This window comes from Leucoraja erinacea, chromosome 10 (assembly GCF_028641065.1).
Source record: "Leucoraja erinacea ecotype New England chromosome 10, Leri_hhj_1, whole genome shotgun sequence".
Taxonomy (NCBI): domain Eukaryota; kingdom Metazoa; phylum Chordata; class Chondrichthyes; order Rajiformes; family Rajidae; genus Leucoraja; species Leucoraja erinaceus.
In genome coordinates, this window is record NC_073386.1 from 33,587,483 (window position 1) to 33,601,969 (window position 14,487).

Consider the following 14,487-nt stretch of genomic DNA (forward strand, 5'->3'; position numbering starts at 1 on the left):
ACCTATTGCATAGCACACTAAAGAAAACAAACCTTTTAAAACATGTTAGCCCAGTCAGCGCTCGTTGTTACCACAGCCCATCTATCTATCTTTCTATATACTATTAAAACTATGTGTTTGTGTGTGTTTATTTGTGGGCGTCGGATTCGGCCTTTGATTCCTTGGTCCGCCAAAACCACACGCTGAAACTCCGTGATTTTTTCCATTTTGCTAGCTAATTCACTTTTACATTCACTACAACGCCGAGATTTTTCACATTTTGCTAGCGTTCTTCGCTGCTGCCGCCCGGCTCTCCTCCACCCCCCCACCAGCCCAGCGCTGTCACAAGGCACAGATCAGCTGCTCCCCCGCTGCTTTTTGCTGTCCCCGCCGAATTGGGGAAATGTTTACATATTTCAGTAGAGATTTTCCTTGTGATTTTAGAAACACACTCCTCTGTACATTTGGTACATTATTTTAATGACTTTTTAATTAAAATTGTTGACCAATCTGACATTCTAAAATTTGACCGCTGCCCAGCTGGACGTTACAATAACAGTGAAATGTTTACATCTTCTGGTAGAAATTTTCCTTATTTCAAAAATCCACTCTACAAATTTGGTGAATTATTTCCCGAGATATTTACTAACATTTATCACCAAACTGACATTTAAAAAATATATAAAGGCTGCCCAGCTGCTGACCGCACAATTTGCTCGTGGCCCCATCCCCCGCTCTGGATTAATGCAGCTGCTGTCAATGCGCATGCGTAATTTTCCCACGATGTACGTTCGCCCATCCACCCCCCCCCCCGTTCTTCAAAAGGCGCAGAAAGAACGAGAAAGTTCTACAGCAAAGATCCTACAGCTCCGCTCCACTACAGGGTCTTTGTTCTGCAGATGCCGAGGTCAGCGGCTTTCACGCGCTGAAGAGCTTTCTCCGCGCTGCCAGTGCAGCTTGTGAAGCCATGCCTCTCCCCTCCTCTGCACGCCCGCTCATTCCAGCTGTAGGTTTCCAGAATCAAGCCGGTTCTGTCTCTCTCTGCTTCTCGCAGCCCACTCACTCGCCCTCCCCCCCCCCCCCTCCCCTAAACCCCCCTCCACACACTCCCCTACCCCCTTCTTGCCATAGAGGGAGTGCAGAGACGGTTCACCAGACTGATTCCTGGGATGTCAGGACTGTCTTATGAAGAAAGACTGGATAGACTTGGTTTATACTCTCTAGAATTTAGAAGATTGAGAGGGGATCTTATAGAAACTTACAAAATTCTTAAGGGGTTGGACAGGCTAGATGCAGGAAGATTGTTCCCGATGTTAGGGAAGTCCAGGACAAGGGGTCACAGCTTAAGGATAAAGGGGAAATCCTTTAAAACCGAGATGAGAAGAACTTTTTTTTCACACAGAGTGGTGGTGAATCTCTGGAACTCTCTGCCACAGAGGGTAGTTGAGGCCAGTTCATTGGCTATATTTAAGAGGGAGTTAGATGTGGCCCTTGTGGCTAAGGGGATCAGGGGGTATGGAGAGAAGGCAGGTACGGGATACTGAGTTGGATGATCAGCCATGATCATATTGAATGGCGGTGCAGGCTCGAAGGGCCGAATGGCCTACTCCTGCACCCAATTTCTATGTTTCTCTCCCATCTCGCTCCCCCCTCACCCACCCCCCCCTCTCCCTCTGTCTCTCCCTTCTCTCTCTGCCCTCACTCTCTACCACACCATCCCTCTCTAGACGTGCCTGCAGGTTGGGGGCTATGCGTCAGTGGATATGGCGGTTATGGGGTAAAAGGAGCAAATTAATAATATTAATATAATATTGTGGCGGCACCTGATAGCAACCGAAGGGTCACGACGAACCAACGGCTCTAGAGGGCAGCGGCTTGGTGGGGGGAGGCGCGAGTCACGGGGTCGGTATCAGAGTTGTTATTTAAGGCCGGGCAACGCCCGTGTCAGCTGAGTAGGGAGCTGTATGCAGAAGAATAAATACGTCTAGAGCACACAACCCGTGTCCGACTAGTTTTTGGCTGGACTCCTGCCAGTCCCCGCCACAATATCAAGGAGGCAGTTAGCGTGTGCAAGGGGGAGATAGCCAGTGTGTGTGAAGCCGCATGTCGCTGTCACCCCACCCCGCGCTGGGGGAACAGACCCAATGGGTCTCCACTTGATCTAGTATATACTTATAAAACTCTGATCTGATCTTTCGTTAGTTCGCTTGCGAATCACATCTTCTCCAAAACCCAAAAGCGCTAATGGTGAGGTTTTTACATATTCCGGTAGAGATTACCTCATAATTTCAAAAATCACCCCATCTGAAAATTTGATTCATTATTTCCCGAGTTTTTTTTAAACTAAAACTGTTCACCAATCTGACATATTTTTAAAATCAAGCGTGCTGAAGCAAGCTGGATGACGTCACAATGCCTTTGCTCCTCGCGACAAGCTGCGCAGAATTTTCAATGCGCAGGGGCACTGTTTTCCACGAGCTGCCTCTGCTACTTGCGGCCAGCTGGTCAGTTTTCCACGTGCTGCGAGTTATGTGGCCCAGCTGCCTCTTCTCCCCCCCCCCCCCACCTCTGTATTGAAGCCGATAACACCCCCCCAGTCATTTTGTCGCCTCCCGACCAGTCTGACTTTTTTTTCCTTTTTAATATGTCTTTATATTTTTTCTTATTTCAGTCCGTACCACCACCCGACGGCAGGAGCGGTATCAGTGGAGGCCCCTCCATAAGAGAGTCGCCCCCCCCCCCCCCCCGGTCTCTTCCTCACCTCCACAGTGAGGAAGAGATCGCGCCCCACCGGCACATGCAGTGCGAGAGACTGCAGCCCCCACTCGACCATCCAAAGGAGCCGCTCCCCAAGCCCCGGCCACATTCCAGCCCCAGGCACCCGACACTGGGCACCCGAGGGGGGAGGGCCGGGTGGGATGTGGGGGCATCTCCCCAACTGTCTGCTCCTGGGTCCGGCCATGGTGGCCACCTGTGGGTCCAGGCAGCGTGTGGCTCCCCACTCTCCCTCCATTTGCTCCCCCTCTGCCCCCTCCACCCTCTCCCTGTGCCCCCTTTCCCACCCCTCTCCCTCTACTCTTCCATCCCCCCCCCCCCCACTCCACTCCACCCCTTGTGTGTGTGGGGGGTGGTTAGTGTGTGTGACACCACAGCCCCCCCGCAACCACGTGTTGAGGGGACAGGACCCAATGGATCCCCCTTGGTCTAGTTATGAATAAACAGACCCTGTTACCACTCACTTTAAGTGTGCCATCATCAACAATCAAAAGTTCTTAATTCTATCTCAGCCTTCAAAGTTACCGATCCTACAACTCTTTCCTCAATGACAATGCCATCTCCCAAATCCATGTTTGAAATTTCACATTTGAACATTGCTCCTCCAATCTGCTTTGTTCTCCAGAGTACTAAACCGATCTGATTATGTCATCTTCAAGCACTTCTACTGTGCTTTAATGTTAATATTTACAAATATTCAGTATACGGTGATAAATGTTAATATTTATCAAAGTTTAAGACACCTTCAATATACCATATACAATAAATTATACATATCCACATGATGGGCTCATGTTGCTGTTTCATTACAAATGTGCTCAAAAAAAATCTGTAAATCAGCAATAAATTCTCTTTACGAACAAGTCTTAATTAACCGAAAATTGAAATTTACTTACTGACGCAAGAGGATTTGGTGTTGGCAAAAGTCCACCTCCAGGCAGCAAACCTGCCACTGCATTAGCTGGTGCCAACAGAGACAAAGCCTTAGATTCATCAGGAATGACTCCTGTAGAAAAATTCAGATCTGCATTAGATCAAACTCTGTGATGTTGCGAGAACACATACATACACCTAGAAAAACAAGGTCTCACTGTTTTCAGCACCTTAGCTTGTAGAAAGTACTTATAATCTTGCTAAAATAGATTTATGATTTACTAATTACAACTGAAACCTTTAAACTTTTAGAATGAAATGTCATAGACGTAAAATTTGTTTTTTTTTGCCCTGAATCTACACATCAGTATATACTATAGTAAAAAAAATATAAATATCACAATACACACTACTTTTTTTTTGTAACACTGCCAAGATATTATCACCTGTACTCGATTTTTTAGTCATGAACCAAACGTAAGCAAGCACAGTCGGTTCTCCAGGGGTTGTGCTCTCAACTTTTCAAAAGATGTTTTATGAACAAGCGACTCGTGTCGGCTGCTTCACTATAAAGCACACAGAAAAATCAAGATACACAAGACAAAAAAAGTTTATGATTTAGGGACCAAAATCATGAAAAAGTTCACTATGACTTGTTTAGAACTTACCATTAGACAGGAGAAATTCATGAACAAGCTGAAACATACTGCTCATTATATATTAAATGCTACTTTGTGCAAGTGAACCAAATTTTTTTTTGCAATGTTACTAGATATTAATTTGCCACTGTGCCCCAATGCCCCACAATCAAGAGTGACATTCTGTAAATATATATACACACCAACTGCATTTCTATCCTTTACAGATAACAGTAATCAGCACTGCATGTATAAGATACTGTGTGGCACCTCGGCAAGAAAACATACAACAAGTAAAGGACACTTAAGAGAAACTGGATTAGCTGCAGAAGGCAAAACTGTTGGGTGGTATTTTCAGCAGGGCCTGGTAAATAGGTCTGGCTGAACCAGGGAAAAGAACTGTAAAACACAACAACAAAAAAAGAAAAACCACTGTTAAACAAAGGCAATGGTTCCACTTTCTGCACTGAGCGGTGCTGATAAAATTAACAGAATGCACTTAGTATAGAGATATCTGGGTTGTTTACATCACTCTGATGCTACCAACTGTCAGCAATAAAGGCTCATCTTTTAAATGTATAATATTACGCAGTTCATTTGTACCTTTGGTGTTCATACTCAGATGAAAGACTATTTTCACAGGAGGGAAAAACAAAGAAAAGGGGAAAAGGAAAATAGGCAAAAGAATGAAAGACAACTGACAGCCATTGTCTATCAGTAAATAAAAGTTCTGACGCTGCAAGTCCTTTCTCAAGCTCAGCAGGGATTTGCAGGTATTACTTGCTTACCGTGTTTCTCGTTTGAACTAAATTAATTGAGATCATCATTACAGTGCAAATTACAATCCCACAGAAATTAAAACATGCAAATAAAAATCCCTGCATAGTACTCCAGAGAAGTTGAAATTCCATGATGAGGAAACAACAGTATGCTTTCTCAGTTATTCAAGTTACCTACATTTTAAAAAAGGCTTTTAATACAGTTTTGCAACAGAAACACTTTTGTCCTAATCCAATTATTTTTCAATAAGCTTTGTTTAATGCATCAAATTTAGCACGGATATAAGCTACACACAACAGTGAAGTATTTTTGGACACCATGTGTAATAAATATTTAAAAACTAAAATTAGTACTCAGTTTGAAGCATCAACTTGTCTGCAGCTTCACAAGAAAATGTTAAAGAATAGTTCTGTGGAGTACACCGTGTAATTTCAGATACCACAAAGCAAGTCATTTTGGCATACACAGCTTTGTGTTGCCATTCCTGGTGTGTAATTTGATTCATAAATGTAATTGTTACCAATGAACTTCCAGATGCCTACAAATGGAAATAGAATATGCCAAAATTACCTACTCTATAGTACACTATCCCCATTAAGCTCATTTCTCCTTTAGCCTGTCCTCTTAAATCTGCTGAATTCTTTCCTTCATAAAATCTAAGCTGGATAACATCAAAGCCTAGAAATATAGAAACAGTAAAGAGAAAAGGTAGTTAACAAGAACAAATGTTTATAACAGGACAACACGTGGGGACTCTTATGCTTGCTGGCCTTTTGTAAATTGCCTAGAATCCCCTGTCGCTGCAGAGGACCCACTTTTTCAGTCATCAGGGAAGGGGCTCTGCAATTGCCTTCTCCACTATAAAAATCACACACACAAATAACAGAGAGAAGAATTTATTATTTTGGATGATGGTCTGGGTATTTTTTTTAAATGAAACAATATGGTTATTTAAAAAAAGACAACTCCACCATTGCTAAAACACACAAAAAGCTGGATTAACCAACTTTTTAAAAAATCTATATTTTTTACCCCATCCCATTAAAAACCCTTGGTATACTGCATTAATAATAAATCTCTACCAGTATAATTTATTCCCACAAATATAATACCACAAATAAGAAGGAATGGTATTTCTACTTTTAATTGGGGGGTTTCTATTAAGAACTTGTTTCAACAGGTTTGATATTACTCGTTTTTATGATATAGTTTGAATTTAAATGACACAAAAATGCTGGAGTAGCTCAGCAGGACAGGCAGCATCACTGGAAAGAAGGAATGGGTGACGTTTCGGGTCGAGACCCTTCTTCAGACGTTTCGCCGTATGTGTTACTAAAATATAACACATTCAAAAAAAGACAAAGGTGGGTAAATTCCAATTACGTTGAGACAATTGTCATTCAACATTATTGCAAGGTGTTTATTCTTATATACTACCTCATTGCATATACATCATTGGTGCTGTTTACAAATTAAAGACGTGCATTGCTGTCTGGGTGAAAAAACAAAGTTGTGAATCTGTGGAATTCTTTGCCACAGAAGGCAGTGGAGGCCAATTACCTGGATGTTTACAAGAGAGATTTAGCTCATTGGGCTAATATAATCAAGGGATATGGGGAAAAACCAGGAACGGGATACTGTTTTTGGAGGATTAGCCATGATCATATTGAATGGCTTGAAGGGCCAAATGGTCTACTCCTGTACCTATTTTTTATGTTTCTATTACTATGACCACGATTTATTGAATTCCTTAATCCTGATGTCGTTTCATAAAATATTTTTAATATGCAGAATTAAACATAACCACCTGGGAACATATGGGCCCTATAATTGGTCTTGATCCTACGTTAGTTATTAGCCTAGAGGTAATCCACTGAAATTAAAAAAAAAAGGCAGCCAAGCGCCGGATACCTCTCAAGTACACTGCATCTTTAACATATGGCATTTCTGATGCTGTTAATAATGACAATATACCAAGGGTTAATATGTCAATAACGATCATCATGCAGGTCCAATGCAATTTACTCAAAGGCATTAACGTGTACAACCGAAGTTGGAAAGGGCCAAAATCCCCAAGCAATAAAACCACAAACCTTCTGCGTAAGGTACAACTATCAATGCTCTGTCAATGAAGACCGTATTTGTCAAATGCTGCCCCACTCCCACAGCGTCAGGATCATGAAACTTTACGAAACACACGCGGGACGTCACTGGCAACGGTGATTCACTGGGAAAAGAAAAACATGGTTGAACCAACGCTGACTTCACATGCCATCTTATAAAACACAAATGGAAATAACTACTTTCCAATCTTAATCAAATAAAGTTACATTGTTTCACAGTTCTGCATATATCAGTTTTTTTCTCCATACTTTCTACCAACAAGCATTAGGCACATACATACAACAGCTAAAGTCCACGTGTCCAATTTAATTTTTTGCTTAGCAACTCCTTAATTTTGTTATTGAACATGTTCAAAAATAAATCACAAACTAGCAGGGTGACAGTAGGGCTGATAGGGGAATGCAAAGTAGAAATGACACAACTATTTCAGCCGAGCATTAAAAATAATGAAATCACTGGTCTGCTCATTCCTTAAAGATCAAAAGGCAGAAAGAGCAAGATTTATTCCACATAAGAAAACACAAGCAAAAGGTGCCTCCACTTTAATTGCTGAACGTCATTACATAGCCACAGTAGTCTTTGAGTACAACCGAATGAGGACATTTTAAATTGGCACCCAATCAATAGGCCATTTAAAAAAAAACATTTATTTAGTTATTCATTTTTTAATATTATAAATCACGTTTACTGGAGTGGTTTACCTTATGTTCAGCAGTCAACAGCATTAGCAAAAGCATTTAAATTGCTCAATGATATCTTAAACATCTTTTTTTTATCAAAATGGATTTCATAATAGAAAAATAAGATGCAAATGAGTTTAACTTCAATAACCATTTGATGCTTTTGGAATTGTATCTTTGTCTTGTACAAAACTGACAACTATTCAGTATACTACTACAAAATATTGATAACGTCCAAAAACCAGGCAGCAAAGCAAGATATTTACTTTTCATTCCAAAAAAAAAAAAATGACAATCAATATTAGAACATTCACTCATCAGAACAAATGTACCACCGCTCTGCCTCTTTTATCTGCCATCTTAGCATTTCACTTCTGAGTTTTGATTTTCATCCTTGTTGCTTTCCGTCTATTATTCTTAACATGTATTCGCTAACTATGGGCATTGAGGGAAAAATTAATATGCATTTATCTCAGCACTATAACGAGAATTACAACTCCGCTCCCTCCCCCACACCAATGTTTAGATTTTTTTTTTTAATTAAAATTAAAATGGTACTCTTCTTTACGTGGTATCATTCTCTGATACAGTAATTTCTCTTTGGTCTAAACTCTCACTCGCCTGGTTGTCAACATAAACCTTGACAAAAAAAAAGATGCAAGTGAAATTAGGGAACGACTCAAATTCTCAGACTGTGGTGTCAACTCCTAAAACTAACTAAAATAGTCTCCCCACATTCTCTTAGAACACTAAAACGCCCTTCATAAAGTTTGAGATGAGTCAATGTATATTCCATTTCTGAACCCTCCTTCAACATTTTGAGAAGTGCATCAATTTTGGGTCGAGTCAGCTTCAAAACTAGTAGTACACTTGTCGCTTTACCTTCCCCCTTGATGCCATTCAAAGACCCAAACAGTCTTTCCAGGTGTGGCAGAGGTTCACCTGCACCTCCTCCAACCTCATCTATTGCATCCACTGCTCTAGATGTCAGCTGCTCTACATCGGTGAGGCCAAGTGTAGGCTTGGCAATCGCTTCGCCGAACATCTCCACTCAGTTCGCAATAACCAACCTGATCTCCTGGTGGCTCAGCACTTCAGCTCCTCCTCCCATTCCGAATCTGACCTTTCTGTCCTCGGCCTCCTCCATGGCCAGAGTGAAGACCACCGTAAATTGGAGGAGCAGCCCCTCATATTTCGCTTGGGCTGTTTGCACCCCAGCAGTATGAACATTGACCTCTAATTTCAGGTAGTCCTTACTTTCTCCTCTCCTTCTCAGCTCTCCCTCAGCCCACTGGCTCCACCTCCTTTCCTTTCCTCTCCCCCCCTCTCATCAATCTGAAGAAGGGTTTTGGCCCGAAACTTTGCCTGTTTCCTTCGCTCCATAGATGCTGCCTCACCCGCTGAGTTTCTCTAGCATTTTTGTCTACCTTCGATTTTCCAGCATCTGCAGTTCCTTCTTAAACAGTATATTGTTGCTCTCTACTAATTTGGTATGTTCTTTACAAATATGCAAAATCAAATTCCTTTCCAGGTGGCTGGATGTACAACATCCAGGTTTTGGCACAACAAATTATGGCTGGTTGAAAACAGAAGAATAGAGGTTGCTCGGAAGTCTCAGTTAGGCAGATGAGAGCAGCAACCATTCCCCATGAAACCAAGCTTCTCAACCCAAGCCTTGTGGATTATTGTTTAGGTGACATATTAAAATGAAACATCACATCGGGCTTGTGCAATCTACAAGCTGCACTTTGTGCGTGTTACATTTTAACCCTAGTGAGCAAAATATATTTATTCAACCACTCGAGAAATTTACGATAATTTGTACCAAAAGATTTACATGTAGCAGGTTGAGAGAATTTACATACATGTGAATGCAGCTATGTTTTTGATGAAAACAAATAAGTGTAATCCCAAAATATATACACATTTGCAATACATTATAGCTATATTGCCTTTATTAATATGATGAAATATTGTAGATGCATTACTCAGACATGTTGAACCAGAAGTTGCCACATTCTGATAGACGGTCAAGCAGTACAACAGGCAATTTATTAATACAAAAATGTCTTTTTGGATCAGCGATCTGCATTTAAAATATTTTTTAAGACATTTACAAATTTCATGAAATTTGAAGCTAAATACTTAAAACCTAGGTATTTTACTTGTATAAACACAAATGCTTATTGCCTGGGTCACCAAATTGTTTCAGATATGCTGCAAATAATTTGTTATGATGTAAAATAAATTGTATTTTTATGATAGCTTTGATATCTTAGGATGCCTTCTTGGCATGAGACTCTGGGAATTACTTCTGAAACAAGTGCAGTGGTACAGACAAACAGTGACTGAAAAGGATAAATGTTGTAATTAGTTCAATATTGATATACAATACATACAAGTTGTTGATGTAATGGAGAGGGTTGTATAGTAGGACGCATTTAGATCTAAGAAGATTTTTTTCAAACATGTTATTAGTACTTAAACAATGCAATAGGACAACAAAATAAAATTTTAAATAGAACATACCAATAAAGCACAAGCAAAGCAAAAACTAAGCAATAGGAGTGGAAGAATAAAGAGCAAATATTTGAAAGGAGAAAGGGACATGATATAAATCACAAAGTTTGAATAGGTGCAGAAATTCAAGCAAGGTTGTCAGGAATAACTGTAAGTCAGCCAGGAGATGTCAAAGCTTTGCAATGAACAGGAGTGCCCTAGATGAAAAGGTATAGTTCGGAAAACAAGGTTGCACAAAAGAGAAAAAGAGACATGGCAACAGAAATATGAAATGCAGTAATAATAGATTAAATTAAAAACAAAACTTACCTGACAAGGAGGAAGAAAATGGAAAGCAGACCTGGGCAATTCGTACCACAGTTCCACCAGTGGTGGGAAGCCTGCTTACACTGACAGGCAATTGTTTACACATAAATTTTCATTATCAATGGATACATCGTACTTTTATGGTGAAAATACTGATGAGTCAAAAGATTGTGACAACAGGACAATTTTTCAGACACTGCCACATGACTTGGTTAAAACTATAAACATTTGCTTCAAAGAAATCAAACATCAATTTCAGGCAATAGAACGTAAAATATACTAGTTTGTGGCTTGAAATGGAGCACTTCCTCCAGTGTCTTGGCTTTCTAATTTTTGCATTGTACACTTATTTTTTAGCTGATTATACATGGTTATCCATATCTAAATACTCATGGATGTTTCTGTTTCCTTGAATTATAGTATTGAAATATGGATTTATTTCAATTCCCTACTCACTCGGGGCCTAAAAAATGAAGTAAATAGCTTCTAATCACTGTGAACCTTTTTTCTTCATCCTTGGTAGCACTCTTCCATTGACCTTGGCATAGCATTTGCTTACTTCAAACAAATATTTCCAGAGAACAATGATCACACCAATTTGTGTTAAAACCAGCAACTATAAAAAAATAACTAATTTAGAATGCATAGTTTTGACATTAGAAGTCATCCTCTAGTTCCAGGTAACATTGTGCATTAATTCCCAGAATACACACATACAAGCAGGAAGTTTACTAATTCTCTGTACATTCAACCACATTTCAACGCAAAGCATGGGTTCCCAAACCGTAATTAAAGTTCCACATTAACTCTCTATGGTTAGGAATGTGTACATATCCCCAAGAAGGCAAATTCCTGTTCGCTTTTCAACAACACTAAATGAGTTACGTGCACCCATTTATTACTTGATCATTTGCCCTAGTATTATGCTTGTCGGTCCCATTTGCAAAACCAGTACTCCGCTATCAGTACTATGCTATCTCAACGTTTCATTTGATTAATAATCTGTCTAATATTAGATCTACAGTGTATCGTGCATCCCGAACACGAGTACCTAGAACAATTATTGCCTGTGACTATCCGTGCAGCGGCTTCGCATTGGCGGCCATTTTACAATACTCGGGTAATAATACAAATGTACGCTTTGATGCAACTTAAAGCAATATTTCTTGTTATTTAAGTGCATCCTACAGCCTTATCGTCGGTATGTGATTAGACCAGCAATATACTTCAAAATAAACGCGGCTGTGCGGAAACGTGGCCTGGTGAAAAGATATTAGAGTGGGCAACCAATAGCCAGACAATGGTGGAAGTTGCCGAAGGCTCCGAGATCCGTGAAAAGGGCATCTGCGGACAATTTCGAAAGGTATTTGGAAACGTACATCCGCACAAGCAGAATGGACACACAGGGTCGGTTTCCCGCAGCAAGTTAAACGTTTGGCGTCAGGTCATGTGGAGCCGCTGGACGGCGCGGCCTAGGCCCGGCCCCGCCTGCGAGTTTGGAGCTACTCACTCTGAAGGGAAGAGCCGCAAATCGTCGATTTTGCCCAAGAACCCGAACAGAGTTTTCATCTGCTCGGAGGTCGCGCTCGGTGAAACATTGGTCACTTGAATCACGTCCGTAGTCATCGTTTAAAATTATTTATGCTTTTTTTTGTTGGAAAAGGGACAGAAATTTATTTTCCCGATCCAACTTTCCACGACGTTTTCACGAACCTAAGACATTAAAATACATAAGAAAAGAAAGTGGGAGAGTACATATGATAATTTGACGATAATTAAACGGCAGTGAACACTCTCGGCCGTAAACGCTCAACAACAACGACGACAACAGGCAACCTCCGCAGTATCCCACAATGCTGCGCGCCCGGCCGCGCAAGCGCGCTGCTTCCCCCGCTGCCCCGCCTGCGGCAGGTGTGTGCGCGTGCGACTCCCCGCGCACTCGCGCCCCGATCACCCCCTCGCCCTCTCCCCGAGCGCCCGCCCACCCCCCCACACACCCCATCCCGAGCCCCCCCTTCGGGGCCCCCCCATCACCCGAGCCCCCCTCCCACTCTGGGGCCCCCCCACACACCCCCATCAGCCCGAGCCCCCCTCCCCCTCTGGGGCCCCCCCCACACACATCCCCCATCACCCGAGCCCCCCACCCCCCCTCTCACCCGGCCCCCTCCACCACACACCCCCATCAGCCGAGCCCCCCTCCCCCTCTGGGGCCCCACCACACACCCCCCATCAGCCGAGCCCTCCCCAATCCCCTGAGCCCCTGCATAACGCCAGCCATGGAAATGGCGCCAGCTTTGCTGTGCCACTCACTCTCCCTCCCTCTGACAGACTATGTCACGACATATTTTTACTTCAATTCAAACTCTCGAAAAGCTGTGGTTCTTTTTTTTAATTAATAGACGCGTGTTGGATTAGCGGAATGAGCATGTCACGCTCAGGGACGCATTTGAATGTTATACAATACACAAAAAATGCTGGGATAACTCAGCGGGTCAGGTAGCATCTGAGAAAGGAATGGTCAGACCAAAGATATTAGAGGAGCTCCGCTCTATAATCTTTGGGTCAGACGACGTTTCGTGTCTGGATCTTCCTTTCCCAATAGAACGTTCGTTAACGTTTGTTTATTAGAACAGCTTTGAAATAAAATGAATGGTTATTGCATTCAGTCAATGAACTCTCCTCAAAATCTACAAGCAAGATCGAGCTGGTAGACCCATTATTTCTCCAAATCCCCTGGTTCTGTTTTATTCCTCCTGGTCTAGCCCCTTTCGACCTATGTCCAAGACAAATCATGTCTGTGGTGCATCTGTGGAGGCAAAAGGATGGTCAACGTTTTGGGTCGGGAACCTGTATTGTCTTAGTAAGAATGTTGTTTTAAGAACAGCGGAAGCAGAGAAAGGAACTATCCTCGAAGAAAGGAGGGATCTTCTATGTAGGTACCTACCTTGCCGAGACTTTCCAGTGGAACAAAGAAATAGAGAAACAAGAGACTGCAGATGCTGTAGTCCGGACCTAAAACTTTAACCATTCTTCTGGCCTGCTAAGATCTATCAACAGTTTATTTTTTGCTCCATCCTTCTACATTCTCTTGGGCCTCTATTATCCATTGCTTGATTACTGAAAGAAACTACAGGGCAGAATATGAAGAAGAACTCCCTCTGAAGAAGTCTCGACCTGAAACGTCACCCATTCCTTCTCTCCAGAGATGCTGCTTGTCCCACTGAGTTACTCCAGCTTTTTTGTCTATCTTCGGTTTAAACCAGCATTTGCAATTCCTACCTACACAAGTACTCTCCACTTGCCTGGTTATGTACTGCTCCAACAACTCTAAAGAAACTTGCTAGTGTGTGTCATTTACAAAATGTACTGCAGTTCATTATCCAGACTACTGATACTATCTCCCAAAACCAGCAACCTCTATCACCAACAAGGACAGGGCAGTTCCCCTGATGCATCCTGATTTGGAAATGTATCACTAATCTTCATTGGATCTAAATCCTAGAACTTCCTTCCTAATAGCACTTTTGGAATATCTTCACAAGAAGGACTACAGAAGTTCAAGAAGATGGTTTATCGTCACCTTCTCCAGGGCAATAAGGGATGTCCAAGAAAGTTCAGTTACTCCCACAAAGTAAGTGACCTGAAATTTGAAAATGGTTGAAATTCACTGCAGATTGGGCAGTATCTGTGAAGAAAGGCAATATTGTTTTCACTTAGAAACTTTTCTGGGAGGGAAAGCCAAACTCAGTAGGTCGGGCAACATTCAATGGGGAAAACATTGGTGGGGGACGCTTTTCCAGTTGGCTTTATGG

At 41.9% G+C, this 14,487-nt stretch overlaps 1 protein-coding gene across 3 annotated transcripts in view; it reads right to left on the bottom strand.

The window, feature by feature from the left end:
- Window positions 1–12,554, bottom strand: part of srsf11 (serine and arginine rich splicing factor 11) — a 30,304-nt gene extending 17,750 nt beyond the window's left edge. Inside the window, exons 1-3 of one of the 3 annotated variants that reach the window (XM_055641896.1) lie at window positions 12,186–12,554; window positions 7,139–7,272; window positions 3,651–3,760 (exon numbers count right to left, since the gene is read on the bottom strand). In XM_055641896.1, the coding sequence (XP_055497871.1) occupies window positions 3,651–3,760; window positions 7,139–7,272; window positions 12,186–12,301 (360 nt within the window). In that variant the 5' untranslated portion in view covers window positions 12,302–12,554. Of the gene's footprint in view, window positions 1–3,650; window positions 3,761–4,073; window positions 4,585–7,138; window positions 7,273–12,185 lie in introns of those variants that run through there. The other 2 variants (XM_055641898.1, XM_055641897.1) reach the window with 2 other exon arrangements.
- Between the last annotated feature and the right edge of the window lie 1,933 nt (window positions 12,555–14,487).